General features: G+C 44.6%; 1 protein-coding gene and 1 non-coding gene across 6 annotated transcripts in view; one reads left to right on the forward strand and one right to left on the reverse strand.

Moving 5' to 3' along the window:
- SPECC1L (sperm antigen with calponin homology and coiled-coil domains 1 like) overlaps positions 1-22,484 on the reverse strand; it is a 121,764-nt gene that overhangs the window by 45,340 nt on the left and 53,940 nt on the right. For all 5 annotated transcript variants that reach the window (XM_024763821.1, XM_024763818.1, XM_024763820.1 and 2 more), the window contains 5 exons: positions 19,548-19,621; positions 18,280-18,455; positions 13,480-13,643; positions 12,124-12,215; positions 7,316-7,406 (listed from right to left, as the gene is read on the reverse strand). In XM_024763821.1, coding sequence (XP_024619589.1) covers positions 7,316-7,406; positions 12,124-12,215; positions 13,480-13,643; positions 18,280-18,455; positions 19,548-19,621 — 597 coding nt within the window. The remainder of the gene's footprint in view (positions 1-7,315; positions 7,407-12,123; positions 12,216-13,479; positions 13,644-18,279; positions 18,456-19,547; positions 19,622-22,484) is intronic.
- Positions 12,767-12,838, forward strand: TRNAE-UUC (transfer RNA glutamic acid (anticodon UUC)). The gene has a single exon. It is a non-coding gene; the product is annotated as a tRNA-Glu (tRNA).

Below are 22,484 nucleotides of genomic sequence, written 5' to 3' on the forward strand. Positions count from 1 at the left end.
CCAGCTGCAGGGGGTGGGAGGGCAACAGTGCATGCAGGGTGATGAGTTATACCCAGAGCAGAGAGCAGAGAGCCTGGACCCAGGTGGTACCAGGGGAGATGGGAGAAGTACACAGATTCAAGGGCTCTTCAATGAGGCAGAATCAACAGACTTGCTGACCACCTGGAAATGGTGGAGATAGAAAGGAGGTTCCACATACAGAGATAAGAGAGAAGAAGAGGACTCTGGGAGGGAAAGAGATGAGGACACATGCAATTTGAGGACCCGATAAGATATCCAGGGAAAGATGTGGAGTGCAGGTTTGATCCCTGGTTGGGGAGCTAAGATTCCACATGTCTCGGGGCCAAAAAACCAAAGCATAAAACGGAAGCAATATTGTAACAAATAAAGACTTTAAAAATGGTCCACATCAAAAAATCTTTTATAAATAAATAAATAAATAAATAAAAATAAAAATAGGAGCCTAAGGATTTCCCTGGCGGTCCAGTGGTTAGGACTCTGAGCTTCCACCACAAGGTGCACGGGTTCGATCCCCGGTCGGGGAACTAAGATCCTGCAAGCTGCGTGGTGTGGCCAAAAAAAAAACAATAAAATACAAAATTAAAAAAAAAAAAAGACTCTTAAAAAAAATAAAAATAGGAGCCTAAATACCCAACTCCTGCTCATTGAGGAGTAGTTCCAAACACACTAATGTTCCTGCTGAAAATAACTGTTATATCTTGAAAACATACAAACATCAACTACTTAAAAGCACTGAAGAGAAACTAAAAGCAGGCAGAAAATGAAAGAAATCTGCATTTGGAAGGAACTGGCACTGGGTGAGTTTCCTAGTTTTATGACTATAGGTGTGAGTGTAGGCCCCACCTGAGGCCATACAGGGCAGCTGAAATTTGGTAGAAAACCCAGGGTCTTATCATTGCCTCGAAGAAGCAGAGGAGATATCTCAGGACAACCAAAGCTGCTGGAAAGCAAGGGGGTTGGGGAAATACCAGAAAGGAAAGAATCACAAATTTTGTATATAAACTCTGCTCGTATCCCACTGACCTCTGAAATCCACAAGCACTCAGATTCCAAGGAGTTGAATTAAGGAAAAATAGCTGAACAGTTATTTCAACTGAAGGAAAGAGGTTGTTAGAGTTTGAGGTGAACCAAGTTAACTGCTTGCTAACAAAAACCAATTTTCTGCAGAGGAACAAGACAGAATTCAGAATCTCTACAATGTGTAATTCACACTGCCCAGAATACAATCCAAAATTACTAGACATACAAAGAAAAAGAAAAAGTGACTCATACTCAAAAAAGAAATGGAAACCCACCCAAATATGACTTATATGTTGGAATTAGCAGAAAAGCATTTAAAGCAGCTACTGCAAATATGTTCAACATTATAAAGGAAAATATGTTCTCAACAAATGAATAGGAAATCTCAGCTGAAACTGCTGAGACAGTATGAGACATGCCCTTCCTGAGATGCAATGCAAAAGACAGCCTAAAGCTGAAATTAGGGCAGACACAGAAAAATCCTCTGGAGCACCCGCCCCACTCTAAACACAAAGTATCACCAGAGCAACTGGAAGCCTGCTGTGCACTGAGGACATCACAGCAACAACAAAACTCAAACCCAGCCCAGCTCCTGAGCAGATTAACTCAAACTCTGACATTAAACACCTAGAAGGAAAGAGGTGCCCATGTCAAGGCATAAAACTGCTGTCCTACACAAGATTCCCAGCTTTCAACAATTATAAAATATACAAAAAGCAAGAAAAAACAATACATCCAGCTCACTGCATCAAGATAGCAAGTAATCAATAAACCAGACTTGGACATGGCACAGATGCTGCAACTATCTGACAGGTCATTTAAAATAACTATGATTAATTATGTTAAAGCCAACATGCAACAGTTACAATTTCCTATTTGATTTTCACTTATAGTTTCCACCTCTCTGCTGAAATTAGACAAATAAAACTGTGAGAACCACATCTCTGGTTCTCAACTGGGGCAGTTTTGCCAACATACCAAGGTCTTGAGGCATTTTTGGTTGTCACAACTAGGGGAGTGGGGTGCTACTAGGACCTTACCAGCTAGTGGGTAGAGGCCAGGGATGCTGCCAAACACCCTACAATGCAGCAAACAGAGAATGAATTTTATGCATATACTTAAAAAAAAAATCAACCGGAATTGTGGGTGGGGGGGAATGAAATGCAAACTGTGATAAAACTAATCTAACTGTATTACAAAAGCATGACCTAATCACAACGAGAGAGAGGTGAAAAAAGGAGCTGACCTAAGTAACTGTGAGAAGAATGTTGTTTCGAGTGGAGACTCTCAGGCTAAACACAAAAAGGACTGTACGCAAACACTGCACTCTGCTACATTTGCTTCTCACAGGGTACGGTTTAGCAATTTGGAAACTACTGTACATGTATAAACTCATGATTTTTGATAGAGAAATAATCATCACGTGTGTACGTATGGGTTGGTGCACATACATACAGTCTTCCTGGCTCTGTCCAGAGAGGAGCTGGAGGAGGTGAAACCTCAGTAGTAATGGGTACGCCTTGCACCCAGATCTCGTTTTCTAAATACTACTGATTCCACAGCTAGTGCAGGGGAAAAAACAAGCCTGGATCATCTGTGGTGCCCCAAAGTAAGAAAGTGCTTTGGCACTTTGGTGGGGTGGGGGATGAAAAGAGCTCCCAATGATCAACGTTGGAATAACATGAGCAGCAAAATAAATAATAGTAATAGACTAACCCAAAGAATAAAATAAATATCCACGAGTCCATACTAATACAAATAAGGGCTATAAATATAACAATAAGTATAATAACACAAATGATTCCTTACAGGAAGAATGAGGAAACAGAAAATCACCGCTAGAGCACAGTACTAACTGCTGCAGGCAAAATGCACAAACAGATGCTAAAATCAGTGAGAGGAAGTTTAAGCAGGAATAGGATATTTATTATTCACTAGCAGACAACCGCTTCAACCAAGTGATCCAGGTCACGTCACCAGTAACAGGACACATCAACATCACGTGCCCCTGACGTGATGCACGTAGACAGGCACATCACCTTGTGCTGCCCTTCCCAGCAGTACGTAACCTCAGCCTAAGCAGGAGAAAACATCAGACAAGCCCATCTTGAGAGACATTCTAAAAAATAACTGACCAGTACTCTTTAAAGTGTCAAGGTTCTAAAAGACAGGGAGAGGGAAAAGCTGCTGCAGAACGGTGGAGACTCAAGGAGGTAAGACAACTCGGTGCAAACTGGGGTCCTGCGTTTGATCCTGGAACAGAAAAGGGACAGCAGTGGAACAGTCGGTGAGATTCAGAGACTGCACTTCAGTTAATAACATTTCCACGATATTGCTTTCCTACTTTTTTTTTTTTTTTTTTTTTGGCTGTACACGGGCGTCTCACTGTTGTGGCCTCTCCCGTTGTGGAGCACAGGCTCCGGACACGCAGGCTCAGCGGCCATGGCTCACGGGCCTAGCCGCTCCGTGGCATGTGGGATCTTCCCGGACCGGGGCATGAACCCATGTCCCCTGCATCGGCAGGCGGACTCTCAACCACTGCGCCACCAGGGAAGCCCTTGCTTTCCTACTTTTGATAATTGTTCTATGGTTATGTAGTTTGTCCACATAAGGGAAGCTGGGTGAAGGATTTTTTTTTTCTTTTTTGGCCTTGTGGCTTGTGGGATCTTAGTTCCCTGACCAGGGATCGAACCTGTGCCCCCTGCAATGGAAGTGTGGAGTCTTAACCACTGGACCACCAGGGAAGTCCGTGCGTGAAGGATTTAAGAGAAGTCCAATACTTCTGTAACTCTTCTGCAAGTCTAAACTTATCTCAAAACAAAGAGTTGAGAGACAGACAGAACACCTTAAACAAATAGTGCAATGCATGCTTATTGCAACAAGGTACTGACTGCAACTTACCTTGAAACACATTTAAAAAAGATGAACTGAAGGAAAGATAGAAGGATGGATAAATATGTGATAAAGCGAACATAGCAAAGTGCCATAGAATCGAGGTAGTGAGATGTGGATACGTGACTTCTTTCCACTTTTCTGTATGCTTGAAATTTTACATAATAATATGAAGAAAATATGGGAGCCTAGATGGTTTGGTTTATCAAGACAAATACTAAGAACTACAGGGAAGGAAAGACCTTTGGAAGTGAACAGATACCCATTAGGCTGTAAATACAGGAGGGTAGCATTTCTATCTGAATTTCTCCTCGAAATTTCCCAGCTAGGGATGGATCTAGGGCTGGGCCAGAATCTGACTTAGATCTACCCTTTGGAGAATGCAAATTGCTGTGAAACTTTTAAATAAAAGGTTCTTTTTATTTTAATTTAAAACAAAGATTTGGCTTTCTAGTAAAACCTCCTAACTTTGTATCACATTCATTACATGTACCTTCACCATAAATAAATTTTTTCAAAATAATGCATTTTTAAAAAGGTTTACATCTCTATCCTCAACACAATTTAGACAGATGATCACAGCAAGAATCTCTTTACAGAACATGGCTATCCTTGGACTAATCAGCTCTCTCGGATCCTTGTACATCTGAGCTGATGACACCAACACCACACTCAGGTCCCACTGACGCTGGGCAACCCCAGGCTCCCTAACCATCTGCATCGCCCAGCCGAGGTCTCTGCTTGCACTGGGCCTTCTAAGATCACTGTGCAAGGGGACAGTGGGGACAGTGAAGACCCTCCCAACTGCCTGTATCCACGTACCTGCTTAGGCTACAAACACCAACTCATATCTTATCTACAAATATTCACCTGTCATGACCCAGACCACAGAATTCAACTGCCAACAATACCAACAAAAGAGCATTTGATTAGTCCATTTATAATAAGATCTCTGGTCTAAAACATTTTCCTGCAACTGACATACAAGCATGATGAAAGACAGAAAAAAACCCACACCTTTTATAAAATACTTAACTGGAAAAACCAACAAATTATCCAATTTAAGTATAGTAGAACAAGAGGCAGCACTTTTCAAGTTTTCAGGAATGAAGCCATTGAAATTTTCAACCTGAAAATCACAGGCTGTGTTGTGTGACTTCGGCCAGGACAGAAGAGACAATCAGGGGAGAAAAGCACCTCCAGCAGAGCTCAGAACTACTCTCTTAACTGGCATGGAGAACCACGGTGGTTTTTTATGAACTAGAATCATTTGGTTGTTCTCAGTTTTGTAAGTGGTTTCTTTCCCTAGTGACTGTTTAAGATAAAAGGTTACACTATCAACAAATTCTCAGATACAAATTCACCCAAGTGTATTTCCCTCTCTCTTGTATTTGCAGTTTCAACTAAGCCCAGTTAAGGCACCAGAACAGACAGAAGTGGAGAATGTGGCTGGCACTTGCAGGCAGACTGCACACACAATGTGCCCAATGGTGTTATCATATGACCATTACCAATAATAAAAAGAAGAGAGCCAAAAAGAGGTTTAATTCGGCAGAGCCTCAGAGACACCTAACACATTTTGTCTGCGTCTTCAATAACCTTGGCCCGCAGACCTTCCACACCCACCTTCCACCTATAAAGCCAGGCTAAGAGCAAAACTAAATGGTAATCTCTGCCCAGTTTCCCAAACTTGTCCCTTCCTAAGAATCACTTGGGGTGCTTGTGAAAATGAAGTTTCCAAGCTCCCTTCCTGGAGAGTCCACGTCAGCAGATCTGAGACGAGGCCCCGGATTCCACATTTTACCAAGTGACTCAGGTAAACCTTATCAACAGGTAAGTTTGAGAAACACCACTGATGCTGCAAAGGTTTCCCCAGTAAACCTTGTGCTGCTGTGGGCCAATCAAGATGAGTGGGGAAGGTAGCCTTGAAAGGGGAGAAGCCCCCTTCGGACGTAGTAACAGAGTGAGTACAGACAGGAGAGAGAGGCCCTGGGCACAGCACCCCTCACAGGCCAGGCAGGAGGACTGAGCACAGGAGACGGAGGAGGAGATGCAGAGTAGGCGTGAAGGACACCAGAAAGAACATCCAGGGGTGGGCGGGCTCAACACGGCCAGATGCTGCCCATAGCCTCTGACACCGTGGACCACAGCAGCTCGGGTGGACAGGAGAGGGTACAAAGCTGACCACAGGGGTAAGAGAGCCTTGGGAGAGGGAGCCAAGGCCCTGAGCTAGATGTTCACGATGACCCCGACTTACACAAGGAAACAGCATCCAAGAGGTCAGCAGCAGGACCCGTGACCACACACACAATCCCTGGATCCATCTGGGGGCCAGGGTGGGAACTCGGCACAGATGTAAAGGGAGACTTTAAACCATCCACACTTGTTCCCTTAGCAGGAGGACCTTCCGAGGGGAGAAAAGAGCTCAGGCCACAGCTAACACAGGAACCAGAAGCTGAAGCCGGGATGGAAGGCACGTCTGCAGGGGCAGTGGCAACAGCACTGTCCTGGGCTCCACCGTCCCCCCTGTACGCAAACTGCCCACTGAACCCCATGCCTGGCAGCCCCCCGGAGCCCACAGAGCCAGTCCTCTGCTTCTCTCTCCCGCACACCCATCCAAACTGCACAGTTTCAGCCCCAGAGCCTGACTCCCACACCAGGAGCGCAGGAGGGGCCCAGCCTGCCCAGCCAGGAGGGGCCTGGGCTCCGGAAGGTGTCACACCTGCCGGGCGTCTCCACACCCACCCCAACCAAGTGTGCCTTTCCCAGCACCTGGTCCAATGCCCAAAACCGTTTTTCCAAAGCACTTACTTCAGCACCACACGTAGGGAGGCAGTGGGGGAGAAGGACCCCTGACCTCAAAAGGCAGAGGCCTTGGGCTCGGGTGCTGGGGCCGCCATAAAGAGCCGCGTGGAAATGGCACTCGCTGAACCCCAGCTATCAGAGGCTTTTCTTTCACAAGTGACGCAGAGCACAAAGACCAAAGAAATGGGCTCTGGAGCCAGGCTGTCCGGGTCTACTGTTCTTTAACTTAAATGTCAACCTGTGTTTATGAGTTATTTAACTGTTTGAAGCCTCATTTTTCACATCTATAAAATGGGATAACTATACACGCCCCACGAACAACTGTAAAAACAGGGCCTGGCAACAGTGTGGACTCCCTGTCACCCTCGTGACACTATGAAGTCATCTTCCAAGATGCACCTATTAACAGTCTCCTCATCTGTAATTAAGACGTGTTATTAGTAAACCTGTGATAAAGATGTCTATCAGACTGGTAGAAATAATGTCAAGAATAAAAGAAAAACAAGTTAGTTAGCCCCAAAAGTCAGATGAATAAAAAAATTAACAACAAAAGTGAAATACTGCACATGAGATGTACCTTGAACAGGAATTTCCCCGTAGTTTGGTCTCTTATCTGACAGGGCTGTCAGGGGTTTAGATGTAGAGATTGGTCCACTTATGGAATGTCTCTGAAATCATAAGACAAACAGTGTCCATATTAGGTTAAATCAGAGCTGAGTTTCACAGAGTAAATGTTGCAGAGAGTAAATATTTAGTTACGAATTTGCATAATTCCTTCCACACTATTACGGTAAGACTGAAAAAAACACACACACTCCCAGAGGCATATAAAGTGATCAGTATACTATTTTAAAATGAACACAGAAAGATCCCACATGCCCCTCACTCGCCAATCAGCAAAATCCGGATGTGCTCCTTTAGTACTTGGATTGGCCATTCATGCCCCAGTACCAAATGGATCTCACTCTGTCACCTCCTCACTAAGTTTCCAACACTGCTGCCGGGCACAACCTGGCACCTTAACTCAGCACCAGCTTGGTCACCGGCCTCCTCACCTCCGATCTCATACATACACGTACCTACCGAATACTTGAACCCCCTCGGCTCTCCTGAGCCACCTCCCGCCACCTCTGTGTGATGCCCCAACACCACCAACTACTCACTCCCGCCCACAAGGACACGCTGTTCACCAGCTCTGGGCTTGTTCTCATGCTTCTTTCCTCAGCTCTCCCAGCCCTTTTTTATCCAGCTGAATTCTGACTACTCATTCCATAGTCCCAGCAGCAATGTGTGAGAGGGCCAGCCTCCCCACACCCTCACCAACACTTGATACTGGCAGTCTTCATTTTAGCCATCCCGAAGGTGCGTACTGAGATATCATAATGGATTTAACTTGCATTTCCCTGATGACTACGATGTTGAGCAACTTCTCATGTGTTTACTGGCCATTTGTGTATCTTCTCTTGGGAAGGGACTTTTCAACTCTTATGTCCGTTATTTATTGGGTTGTCTTGAACCAAGATGACAAACAAGTCTTCTCTGAATACAAGATTTTGACAGATAAATAAATTGCAAATATATTCTCCCCAGTCTTGTCTGTCATGTTCTTAATATCTTTCAGAGAAGTTTTAAATTTTGATGCCCAAGCTATTAATTTTCTTTTATAGTTCATTTTTGTGTGTGTCCTAAGTAAATTTTTGCCTTGTCGAAGGTCACGAAGACTTTCTCTAATGTTTTCACGTAGAAGTTCTGTAGTTTTAGCTTTTACATTTAAGTCTATAGTCAATTTCAATTTTTTATGAATGCCATGAGGTAAAGGTATTTTTTTTTCTTTTTTTTTCCATATGGATATCTAGTTGTTCTGGAATCCTGTTGAAAAGATTATCCCTCTCCCACTGAATTACCCTGGCACCTTTGTTGAAAATCAGCTGACCTATTTCTGGATTCTCTATCTATTCTACTGATCTAAACTTATGTCAAAACCACACTGTCTTGATTACTCTAAGTGCTAACATCAAGTAGTGGAAGTCCTCCAGATTTGTTCCCCCCCCCCCCCCCAGATGCTTTGGACATTCAGGGTCTTTTAAATTTCCACATAAATTTTAAATTATACTATCAATTTCTACAAAACAGCGTGCTGGGATTCTAAGTTGGATGAGTTGAATCTACAGCTCGATGTGAGGGAGAATTGCAAGATCCTAACAAGACTGAGTCTTCCAACGCATGAACATGATGTATCTTCCCATTTATTACGCCTTTAACTTCTCTCAGCATTATTTTATAGTTTTCACTACAAGGTCTTGCACAATATTTTATTCAATGTATCGCTAAGTATTTCAATTTCCAATTGTTCACTGGAGTGACTGCATCTAGGAGATAGCAAGAGGAGTCCTCAGACAGAAGTGAGTTTTCTCACCACCTTATCTTGTAAGGGACAGCTCATCACTCTTGCCACATTTTGTTCATGAGAAGCAAGTCACGAAGCCCAGCCAACCCTCAGAAGGAGCAGATGACACAAAAGCACAGCAGCAGGAGGCATGGATCACTGGTAAGCAGTTCAGAGACTGCCTATCCTGTTACTAATGGATCTCCTTGGACCTTCTGAGGTTGTTTTTAAGGTCACTTAGGGCAGATCTAGAATAGTGTTTACTCTAGGGCTATTTAGTTCCACTTCACAGAGTGGTCACTGAGGTCTCTAATGAATGCTCCAAGTATTCAAAGAGGTTTTTCCACGGTGGCCAGTAGGAACTCAAATGATCCCTGCTCTGTGTAAACTATGGGAAGCATCTGTCTGCCAGATTCCTGGTAACTGATCTTTCCTGCAAAATCGTTCTTGCTCAGCCTTGCAGGGTTCAACCCATGTCTACACATGTGCAGACTGGCACTCAGCGAGGACTCAAAGGGAGGCCTATGCAGAGCTCTAGACCTTTTCTGCGTGGCTCTCTCCTCCCAGGCACCCTGCCCCCAAATCCCAGCCCTTGTTCTCCCTGTACATTGATCTGTGTCTCCTCGGATCCAGCTGGCATTCCCTTCCCTGCTCCATGTGGGTTCATCCTCCCTGCTCACCATCTGGAAAAGCATGGGCCACAGTAAGGCTCAGCTTTCTTAACTTTTCTCCAAAGATTTCAGTCCTGTACCACCTGTCCTACCACGTATGAATGTAACTGCTTCCTACATTCTGTCCAGCCTTATAGCTGTCTGTGGTGGCAGAATAATCCAGCCCTTGACTCCCTCACAGCCAGAAGTGGAATTCCCACTCAGGGAGTTTTGAAACACTAACAATCCTAATCTTAGGCCCCATTCCCCAGGGATTCTTGTTCACTGGGATGAAGCCTGGGAATCTACGTGTTTAAAAATTCCACATGACTTTTGTGCACAATTAGGTTTGAGAAGTACTGTGCTAGCTAATCAAGTACTAAAAAGCTACTGAATGTGGCTTATAATTACTAGTTTCTTTTCCAAGTTAGAGAGATGACATTTTTTACTTCTTATCCTTACAAAAGTTTACAGAGTGACGCCATGAACATTAAATTTCAACTGACAAACACTATTTAGAGAAACTTCACCTTATATCTTGCACCTTCATCTGCTTTCATTTATATCTTCAACTTTTTTTTAAATGTTATTTTTGATTCTGTTTTTCTTTCTTTTATTAAATATTTATTTATTTATTTATTTGGTTGTGCCGGGTCTTAGTTGCAGCAGGCAGGCTCCTTAGCTGCAACATGCATGTGGTATCTAGTTCCCTGACCAGGGATTGAACCCGGGCCCCCTGCACTGGGAGCGTGGAGCCTTATCCACTGCACCACCGGGGAAGTCCCTATTTTTTTTTTAATTAATTAATTAATTAATTAATTAATTAATTAGGCTGCGTTGGGTCTTCATTGCAGATTGAACCCGGGCCCCCTGCACTGGGAGCGTGGAGCCTTATCCACTGCACCACCAGGGAAGTCCCTATTTTTTTTTAATTAATTAATTAATTAATTAATTAGGCTGCGTTGGGTCTTCATTGCTGTGTGTGGGCTTTCTCTAGCTGCGTCGAGCAGGGGCTACTCTTCGTTGCAGTGCGTGGGCTTCTCACTGTGGTGGCTTCTCTTGTTGAGGAGTATGGGCTCTAGGTAAGTGGGCTTCAGTACTTGTGGCACATGGGCTCAGTAGTTGTGGCTCACGCGCTTAGGTGCTCCACGGCATGTAGGATCTTCCCAGACCAGGCATCGAAGCTGTGTCCCCTGCATTGGCAGGCGGATTCTAACCACTGCGCCAGCAGGGAAGTCCCTCTTCATGTTTTTAGAAAGTTTGATTAATCGAGTATATAAAAAGCTCATTATAGACAGAATATGGAATTCCCTTTGCCTTCCTTTCAAATTAAGAGTATAACATCTTCTACATAAACGTAAATGCAAAGCCACAACTTGCAACATTACAAATGCAGAGGGAGAGCACTTCTACCTTAAACTTTACAAAGGAAAAGGTTAAAAAGTTCACTCACAAAATACACAGCCAGTAGTTAACACCTACAAAAGTCTCTGCTCAGACAAAATGTTCTCAAACCCAATCTTTTAGGGAAGAGGTGCAGCCAAGGCTACCCTAGATCACAGGGGACTGGGTTTTAGGCTACTCTCACCTACGTGGAGAAACTCTACTTCAGCTACTGTCCCCAAAGTGGCTCATAGCAAGGGCATAGTGAGAGGGCCTCCTGAGCTCGACAGTCATGCCACCTGCCCTGCTTCTGGTCTGCACTCCCACAGTGGCAAGAAGGGCACCTGAGACACTTGTTCATGCAGCTGGGAATCCGCAGATGTGGAAGCGCACACACGGAGGGCTGACCATACATTATAAGTGGATTTCTACCTATGCAGAGGGTCAGCGCCCCTAACCCCCCCTTGTTCGAGGGTTGACTGTATATTCTACTTAGAAAGTTATCTTAGTGTAGGGGTTAAAAACATCGTGTCTGAAGTCATGCCACTCAGGCTCAAATTCCAGCTCGAACGCTTCATTGTACGACCCTCAGCAAGCTGCTTAGCCATTCTGGGCCTCAGTTTCCAGATATGAAAACTAGGGATAAGAATAATACCTAATAGCCAATAGAGGTGTCATGAGGATTAAATGAGTTAACATTATAATGCATTGGGAACAGTGTAGTACATATAATAAGTGTTCAGTAGTTGTTAGCTATCACTATTATTAGAGGATTTCAGAAGAATAACATACTTGACATTAACATAATTTATCTTAGGGAATTTCACAGCAACCTAGGAAAACAATCGCAACTGTATCCCTCAAGAGGCAGCCATTTGCCCCCCGTGCCATAGTGTAGGTGACTTTGAAAAGGACAAGCTTTCAGAAGCTGAGACCCCCAGAGCTTCCATGGTCACAGGCACTTACCTGCATGGGGGAGACGGCTGCCGCAGGGGGTGTTTTCATGGGACTTGGACTCAGAGGCGTTCGAGGAATTGCAGCTGTAGCAGGGCTGGGGACTAGAAAAACAACGCACACACAAGTAAATAATGAACACAACAAGGTGCAGTGCAAGCTTTCATAACTGCTCTCTCCTTAAGGGTTCACCCCATGAACCAGCGCTCGCGGCTCCCCTGGGAACGGGAGACACCTCACCTCCTCAACACTCACGGCTGCTCCGTGCAGCCGTCCTGCCGTCAGGCGGACTGTCTGTTCCTGAGACTACTTGTGTTTATTTCCAACCCTGACTATGCCAGTCATTTCACTTTTGTTATTTAATTATGCGGTTAAGTGCTCCATAAACCAAGGAAATCAAAGTACAAAAGCTCCAGGATGAGTGTTTCTGCAACTGCATCAGATGAGAAGCCTGGTGTGCAGTTCGCGGCATATTAAATGAAGGAACGCCGGGCTCTGCTCATCTTCCCTCACCTCCTCCTAAGGAGCTCATCACTTCCCTCCACACGGATTTTCACACGTATTTCATTTAGTGCAATTAAATGTGTGTAATTGTCTGCTCACATGTCAGTCTCCCTCTCTAGACTGAACTGTTCAAAAGTAGGATCCTGGGAATTCCCTGGTGGTCCAGTGGTTAGGACTCAGCACCTTCGCTGCTGGGGCCCGGGTTCGATCCCTGGTTAGGGAACTAAGATCCCACAAGCCGCACGGCGCAGCCAGAAAAAAAAAATTTAATTAAAAAATAAAGAGGAGGCCACTGAATGAGCAGTGGATGGTGTGCCCCTAGTGATGGAGAGCAGAGCAGGTGTGGGTGCGGGAGGCCAGACCAAGAGGCCTCGCTAATGGGTCAATGTCAAGGTGAGGAAGGAGGATTGAAGGAAGAAGGAAGATTCCGAGATTTCTGGCTTACGTGACTGGGTGGAATGGTGCTGCCATTCACATGGGGAAAGATGGAAGTTAAGGGACAAGATCTGGTTTCGGACGTGAGAAGATGTCTGGGAGACACCTGGGTGTCAGAGTTAAGTAGCATCTGAATACACTGGGCCTGAGGAATTCAGAGCAAGGGAGAGGGCTGAAGTCCCACATCTGGAAGTTCTCAGGCACGGAGAAGACACACATGCATGGGGTAAGGCCCAAGTCTGACTCCGAGATCTCTGAGGCTGAACAGATCCCAAATCTCCTGTTAAAATCCACCTTGCAGGAAGACTAACTCACTAACATCATATGAAATGTGATGAGACTCAGAGTGAGATGGTAAAGAACATCAACTAGAACAGAGAACATGTGGTACGTGAACACGACCGCCCGCTAGGGCACGATGGATGTTACCTTGAGACGCACTGTCGAACGACTTGATGAGGGTTTTCACCGTAGGGGTCGGCTCGGAGGAAGTCGAGGACCTTCTACTCAGCCCCATCCCCTGCCTCAGGGCTGCCAAGTCTCTTTCAACAGCATTCATGTAGTTATACACCCGGCCACGCTCCTCCTCTTGCCTGAAAACAGTACTGAAATCAGGGCATTTCTGTATACATACTAGAAAATACACATTTCCCCTTCCCAACTGAGAAGTATTAAAAAGTATCAGTTAAAAACAAGAAAATAGTATCAGTTGAGCTGAGTAAATTACCTGGTCTAATATTTTTATTTGCTTGGTGAATTCCAGGAAATGATACTAAAATTTTTATATCAGGTTATCCTAACTAGGTTAAGTAACCATTAGTTTCCATTTTCATTTGTTTAAGTGTAAGGTGAGAACATCAGTAATCAATTAGCAGTAAAATGGGACGTGGGCTCAGAACTAGGGACTGTAAGGTTCTGTGCTGTGGAGAAGGCCCTTCCCAGGACAGTGAGTCTGGGAATTCACAGCACATGCAGACAATTGATACCTGCTCTATCTAACATGCCATGCATAGGCGTGGAAATACAAAGAAATGAAATCAAAGCCCATACTCTTAAATTCTTTTTTAAAAATGGTATAGCCACCAAATAGAATTTCTACAAAGGGGGAGGGGGGAAAGCCTGGACCCGTATTGGTAACATGAATCTCCTACATGTTCAGTGTGAGTCAACTAAAAAAATCAATTCCACTTCATTTCTGGAAAGCTCTCATTCACTGAGCAAACACTGAAGTTTACATCTGGAAAGAGATTTCAGCTGCAGAGTTTGCATGTGTTATATAACTACAAGCCAGTTCATACTGTACAAAAATTAAGCCAATCTGTAGGAAAATTTGTCTTTGGTGGCCATTTGGCTCTTATGACAGAGTTTTTTTGCCAATATGCCTCATGCTTGGAAGTTTTAATAAAGAATGTACAAGAGCCATTATCCAACTTTTTGGTCTTAGAGCCCTCTTCCACTCTTAAGAACTATTGAGGACCCCAAAGAGCTTTTGTTTATGTGGGTTACAGAGATTGACATTTACCATATTAAATATTTTAAATATTTAACTCATCTAAAAATAAACTCAGGGCTTATTAACATAATTAACATATTTTTATGAAAAACAACTGTTTTCCAAATCAAAAAAATTAATAAGAAGAATAGCAATGTTTTTATTTTTTTTAATTTTTAAAAAAAAATTTATTTACTTATTTGGCTGCACCAGGTCTTAGTTGCGGCATGTGGGATCTAGTTCCCTGACCAGGGATTGAACCTGGGCCCCTGCATTGGGAGCGCAGAATCTTAGCCACTGGACCAGCAGGGAAGTCCCCAAAATAGCAGTGTTTTAACATTTCTGTACATCTCTAATGTTTGGCTTAATAGAAGACTGTCAGATTCTCGTTTCTTTTGTATTCAATCTATTGTGACATGAAAAAAAGCAGGCCTCACACAGATATGTAGTTGGAAAAGGGAATAATATATATATATTTTTTCTTTTAATAAATTTATTTTATTTATTTATTTTTTGGGCTGCACTGGGTCTTCGTTGCTGCGTGTGGGCTTTCTCTAGTTGCGGCGAGCAGGGGCTACTCTTCGTTGCGGTGCGCATGCTTCTCACTGCAGTGGCTTCTCTTGTTGTGGAGCCCGGGCTCTAGGCACGCGGGCTTCATTAGTTGTGGCTCACAGGCTCTAGAGCACAGGCTCAGTAGTTGTGGCGCACGGGCTTAGTTGCTCTGCGGCATGTGGGATCCTCCCGGACCAAGGATCAAACCCGTGTCTCCTGCATCGGCAGGTGGACTCCTAACCACCGCGCCACCAAGGAAGTCCAGGGAAGAATATTTTAATGATATTAAAACAGATAACTATGGCTATTCTTCTTTGATAAACACTAAAACACAATAAGTGGTAGTAACTTATAAGTTAGTTAAAATGTGGAACCTGAAACCATATGAATGAATGAAATTTTCCTACTCTGTCCATCTCGCACTTTTAACGCATATGGATTCTTTACCCACCCAGGATTGGCTGACATCATGCCCTGGTCATACGGAAAATACTGGTTCACAGAGTTACATGGATTTTCCAAGTGTCGGTGCCTGTCATTAAACAATTTACTCTTTAGGGCTTCCCTGGTGGCGCAGTGGTTGAGAGTCTGCCTGCCGATGCAGGGGACACGGGTTCGTGCCCTGGTCCGGGAAGATCCCACATGCCGCGGAGCGGCTGGGCCCATGAGCCATGACCGCTGAGCCTGCGCATCCGGAGCCTGTGCTCCGCAACGGGAGAGGCCACAACAGTGGGAGGCCCGCGTACCAAAAAACAAACAAACAAACAAACAATTATCCATTTACAAGTCTCTTGTTAATATCACTAGGGATCTCATCAGGAAACTCTTTATGGGAAGCTGCTGAGCTTGCAATGGCAGATACAAGTTTTCCAAAATCCTAACATTCACATAAAAGCCCATGTTTTATCATTGGTACCAAACACTGTTAGTTGCTTTCCTTGAAGTGACAGGCTCCTTTAATCATTTTCAAGAATATCCACCAAACACTAAAGTCTGAATACCAATTGCTTGTGTCAGTCATTCTCAAGTAAAAATCTTCACTCCATGAAAAATGAAAACAGCACAAACTCCAGTGACACGCAGTGCTCTCTTCCAGACTGCTGCACACCTGGGCACACAGCTGCAGATGCAGCAGCAGCTCCTTACGCGACTTCCCACCCATCTCACAGGACCTTAAAAAGAATACAATGGGGGGCTTCCCTGGTGACGCAGTGGTTAAGAATTCGTCTGCCAATGCAGGGGACACGGGTTCAAGCCCTGGTCCGGGAAGATCCCACATGCCGCGGAGCAACGAAGCCCGTGTGCCACAACTACTGAGCCTGCGCTCTAGAGCCCGCGTGCCACAACTATTGAAGCCCGCACGCCTACAGCCCGTGCTCTGCAACAAGAGAAGCCACCGCAATGAGAAGCCCGCGCACCACAACGAAGAGTAGCCCCTGCTCGCCGCAACCAGAGGAAAGCCGCGGCGAAGAACAAAAAACCAAAAAAAGCAAAAAAAAAAAAAAAGAATACAATAGGGGACTTCCCTGGCAGTCCAGTGGTTAAGATTTCGCCTTCCAATGCAGGGGGTGCGGGTTCAATCCCTGGTCAGGGAGCTAAGATCCCATATGCCTCACGGTCAAAAAACCAAAACATAAAACAAGCAATACTGTAACAAATTTGATAAAGACTTTCAAAACACAAATGGTCCACATCAAAAAGAAATATTAAAAAAAAAAGAATATACTCAAGGACCAAGACAGAGTGATATTACTAATTTACTGCTTCACCAAGGACATCTGTAAGGGAAACCTGCATTTTGAAAATGAGAGTGGCTGGTGGGGAAGAGCACAATGACCACGAGTACAATTTGGTGGCAAGGCCTTGATCCATCAACAACTGCTGTCCACCATCTGTGCAAAAAGTCAACATAGTGAAGAGGGCAAACAGCACGTCAGCATTATTATGAAAACAGTTTGACCTCGAAGAGCCCCTGAAAGGGCCCTGGGGACCCCTGGGTCTGTAGACCTCACTCTGAGAACTGCTGCTCTACACAATGCTACTTCTCTCGGGGGCACATCCTTTAAGCATGTGTCTCAAACACTGACAGGCTCTCGGGAGCCAGTGGAACAAGTCTCTCAGAGTAGAATTTCAGTCACTTGGGCTACCTTTCGAATGGAGCATTTCTATTCATTCAGTGGTACAAAGGAGGAAGGGTAATGTACTAATGGAGAATTAATAATCTTCCAACTCATTCCTCCGTGTTCTGCTTATTAAAGAAGCCAAAGAAAAATGGTTTAACAATACTTCCCACTGGGCATCCACTAGACCTAGGCAACAATAAAATAAGACAGCTTTTCCAAGTTGGCCTGTTAAATATTTTCCTAAATTTTTTACCTAGGGCTGCTTAAGAATTGTTCAAAGTAATGAATAATCAAATTCTTCACAAAAACCTCAAACTCTACTGATACTTAATAAAAATCTCAAAAACCACTCTCCCCCGCTCACAGATAGAATCTCACTAGGAACTCAGAGCACATCATCTAAGACTTTTTACGGGTTTCCAAAGAGCTCTATGTTAAATGGGAAAATACCTGTGTGTATTAAGCATAAGACAACTCCTCAAGCAAGCAGTGGAGAGAAATCAGCCTGTATCCTTCACCCGGGTCTCTAAAATACCTGCTAATGGACACTGGCCGTGGCCCTGAGCGCCATCCAGGGGTGTCTCACTTCAGCCCTACAACAACTCTGTGACACAAGCAGGACTGTGTGCACTGCAGAGACAAGCAAACTGAGGGCCTGAGCGAGCCCTCACACCCAGCAGAGGCAGAGCTGCACGGGGCCGAGTCTGTCTGCCTCCAGGGTCCACGCCCTCCGTGAGGAGTACAACCCAAAGAAGAGCAACGGGCTGGGACAGGGGACAGAGGACTGGCGGGAACCACAATGGACCACATGCCAGCAGCCACTCCAACCCCTCCAGAGTTGTTGACTACGGACACTGACAACAGCTCTGAAAGGCCACAGAGACCACACTACTTTACAGGGGTCACAGAGTGAGGCCAGAAAAGGTGACTAACTTCCACTGGACCCAAACTCAATCACACCAGTGTCAAGCCTACGTTCTTTCCATAAAACCACATCACAGAACCGTGACTCAAGTGCTCCCTGTTGAAACATAAGTACAGAGCTGGTTTCTCAAAACATACTTGCGTGACTTTATTTCCTCCAATTCTTTTGTGAGTTTCTCATTTTTTTCTTGGGCCTCATGTAATCGGCGCTTCAGATCACCAATCTCCTCTTGGGCTTCAGATTTAATGTCATTTGCGATGACCACCGCGGTCTGGAGATCAGCCTGAAACTGCCGCCATTCTGCTGATTCTTCCTACATTAAAAAACTAAACTTTTATTTCCAAAAGAGAGCAGTAAAGACTTATTTTAAAGCAATAAAATGTGTTTATGATTAGATTGCTGTAATGCACTATCTCAAACGATGACTAATTTCTTTTAAATCCCAGAGAATTGCTATTACCTATTTCTAACAGAAAACGTAATTATTTTTGGTGAATGTGTTCTTAGTGAGGAAGAGAGTTTCCAGCTGATCTGCCTACTGAGGCATCAGGCACTCAGGGTGCTCAGTATTAACAATGATAATGTCAAGCCTCCCTTCCTCATGGCAGGTATCAAAGTTAGTCTTACGAAAATAAACACAGCATCCAAAATGTACGTCTGAAAAGCTCTAGAAGGTAGATAAATGGTGTGTGAACCACACTGAAAGATTTTACAGGGAAAAACTATAAATATCCTGACACCAAAAACTAACAGGAAAAAAAAAAATCAAAAGTAAAGGAAAAGGAAGAGGAAGCCAGAAGAAAAACACTGAATTTAATCTAGGCAGACAAAAAATCACACAAAGAGAGGAGCTGAGGACCCGTACAGCCTGCTGCTTCCCGCAGCCTCTGTGGCCGGGCGTGCTCCCCAGGGCAGCCCCTCTCCCAGAGCTACAGCTGCTGACTGGGCCCAGTGCCCACCACCCCAAGGCAGCCTGAGCAACTGAGGCACAACCCAAACTACGAGTCCAGCTTCCCTGACCCTCTGCATCAGAGCAGAGCATTGCTGCCGTCGGCAGGCTGACCAAATCCACAGAAGACAGAAAACTCACAAGAAAAGCAGTTTAGTTTGGGACGCTTCATAATCCAGAGCTAATAAACTTTCTTTCCAAAATATAACACTCGCTTCCTAAATCCCTCTTTCTAAAGTTACCACTCATCAATTACTAGTACAATCTTGCAACCAGAATCTAGCATCAGTCCCACTCTGAAGTGACAGCAGTAGCTTTCTGCCCAAAGCCCAGTGAGCTCAGTATTGTAACAGTATCTGAAGCTTCAGATGAAGGAGTGGGGTCAACGACACCAAAGTGCTCAACTTTCAGAAAACTGTGCTTTCTAATGAGGTAGTATGTGAAGATTTATCCTACCCGAAGTCGCCTGTGGAGTGTCTTGATTTCTCTTTCCATGTCATGTTTTTGGTCCTGGAGTTTTTTAACTGTATCTGAAAAGACCACAAAAGTTTAAATATTTATTCTTACAACTGTGTTCGAAAGGAATAACATAAAGGGAGGAGGTACTTAAATATGACATTCAGAAAGTCATCCTGCCCAAAGACTTTTTATTTTTAATACAAAACTTTAAAAGGAAAAAGGAATGTCCAATCCAAGTATAAACCAGTATTACTTTGTAAGGAAAATATCAAATTTAAATCACAATTTCTGGATGACTTCCTTCCTCAGCCTCTTAATTCTGAAACAAAAAGTTAAGTAAAATCAATTGTTAGAAACACACACACATTGTTGGCTCATAACCAATCAAAACAACACTGACTGCAATTAAAATGGGAGATTTTAATCAAAAGGGTTATTAATCTAAAGTATTTTTGCAAGCATCACTTACTTTACATGCTGGAATAAATTCCAGAAAAGTGGTGAACTAGTAAGATGTTTACAAACTTAATTATTTTGTAACTTGGGGGAGGTGCTATTTAATTCTATGCAAAGTCTTTCACAAAATAAAGGATTAAGTAAATCCATTTCTCAAATTATTTCTAGCATAATATGAATTTCCTTCCAACAATGTCATGCACTGTGAACATCTGATGGGCACCACTACTATGCCAAGGCCGATCTAGACAGAGCGGGGCTGCAAAGATGAAGACACAGCCAAGGCCAGTCCCCTGGGATCCAAAAATGTACAAGGAAGTCCCCTTCTATTTGGAGGTTCTGCTCAAAAACCCCTGCGTCAGGGGAAATGCCTGGGGAGGGCACCATGCTGGTGCTGCTGCCCAGCGCCTCCCCACGGCTGGTCACTCCGACAGCTCAGAAGCCCATCATTGTCTCTCTGGTTAAGCACCAGAGCAGGCACTTACACCTGGTGACAAACACTCTGACTTCACCGACGCCCCCCTGCAGCAGAGCCCTGTCCTTTCTGTGTTCCGACTCTGCCTTACACAGCCTTGTTGCTGCCACTGCCAACAGGGGTGCGTTTCTTCACACAGAGGCTGAGCACACCTCAGAGCCAGGAGCCACATGCCGAGGTTGCAGCCCCAGCACAGGTAGGCCTACATGTAGAGTAGAGCAAGTGTATAAGTACACAAGCTAATGGAAGCAGAAGAGAAAGCAATCCTAAGGTCATTACCTAGCATCAAGTGTTTCAATATTCCATTGCCAGAACTTAACTGTTTATTGTCAGGGATGTCAAACCATGGACACTGGTGTTTCTGAGTAAACATTCCCCCTACTCCTTACACGTAGCAGAGGGAACCCAGGCACAGCCAACACCTGTGTGCAACAACATGTACCCAAAACACCTCTTAGGCTGTTAGCTTCCAATCAAGACCCTGAAGTATGAGCAGGCTGATGCTTTTTCTGAGACTGGTCCACGTCTTCCTTCTCTGAATTCCACGAGGAATCTGCTCTGCTGAAACCTCTGAAACCTTAATTCAATGCTGATACATTTGTGTTCTGACATTTTTAAAAGGCATGCATTCACTTCAGTAACAATATAAAGTCTAGAATATTTATAACAATTATATGTGTAATGATTACTATAAATACATAATAATGATGTTTTCTAAAGCTGAATAAAAAAATAAATGAGGGGCTTCCTTGGTGGTGCAGTGGTTAAGAATCCGCCTGCCAATGCTGGGGACACAGGTTCGATCCCTGGTCCAGGAAGATCCCACATGCACGGAGCAACTAAGCCCGTGTGCCACAACTACTGAGCCTGCGCTCTAGAGCCCATGACTCACAGCTACTGAGCCCGAGTGCTGCAACTACGGGAGCCCGCGAGCCTAGAGCCCGTGCTCCGCAACAAGAGAAGCCACCACGATGAGAAGCCTGAGCACTGCAATGAAGAGTAGCCTCTGCTCACTGCAACTTGAGAGCTCGCGTGCAGCAACGAAGACCCAAAAGCAGCCAAAAATAAAATAAATAATAAGTAAAATTAAAAAATAAATAAACGAGGACTTCCCTGGTGGCACAGTGGTTAAGAATTCGCCTGCCAATGCAGGGGACACGGGTTTGAGCCCTGGTCCAGGAAGATCCCACATGCCGCGGAGCAACTAAGCCCCTGTGCCACAACTACTGAGCCTGTGCTCTAGAGCCCACGAGCCACAACTACTGAGCCCACGTGCTGCAGCTACTGAAGCCCATGCGCCTAGAGCCCGTGCTCCGCAACAAGAGAAGCCACCGCGATGAGAAGCCCGCACACTACGATGAAGAGCAGCCCCCACTCACTGCAGCTAGAGAAAGCCCGCACGCAACGACCAAGACCCAATGCAGCCAAAAAAAATAATAATACATAAATTTTAAAAAGATTAAAAAAATTTTTTAATTAAAAAATGAGATAAAACATGGGTGGAAAAAAATGGCCATTTTTGGTAGCTAGTAGTCAATTTCCTCCCATTCATCAGCCCAAAATTATTCCAAAAAGTTAGAGCCTATGAAATAAAAAGTTAATTAATTACTTTTACTCAGTAATTCAACAAACTGCTCATAAGTACCTACTCTGTATCAGACTTATTTACACGGTGCATGAGATATAAGGGAAAGGAAAAAAGGTACAGTTCCTACCCTTTTAGAGACAGAAAAGAGGATGTTTTCATATGCAAAGGATTAAACTTTAAAAGTCTGTCTCGGGCTTCCCTGGTGGCGCAGTGGTTGAGAGTCCGCCTGCCGATGCAGGGGACACGGGTTCGTGCCCCGGTCCAGGAAGATCCCACATGCCTCGGAGCAGCTGGGCCGGTGAGCCATGGCCGCTGAGCCTGCGCGTCCGGAGCCTGTGCTCCGCAACGGGAGAGGCCACAACAGTGAGAGGCCCATGTACCGCAAAAAAAAAAAGTCTGTCTCTATACAAGCTGC

The sequence above is a fragment of the Neophocaena asiaeorientalis genome, unplaced genomic scaffold, assembly GCF_003031525.2.
Source record: "Neophocaena asiaeorientalis asiaeorientalis breed wild unplaced genomic scaffold, Neophocaena_asiaeorientalis_V1.1 scaffold110, whole genome shotgun sequence".
Taxonomy (NCBI): Eukaryota; Metazoa; Chordata; class Mammalia; order Artiodactyla; family Phocoenidae; genus Neophocaena; species Neophocaena asiaeorientalis.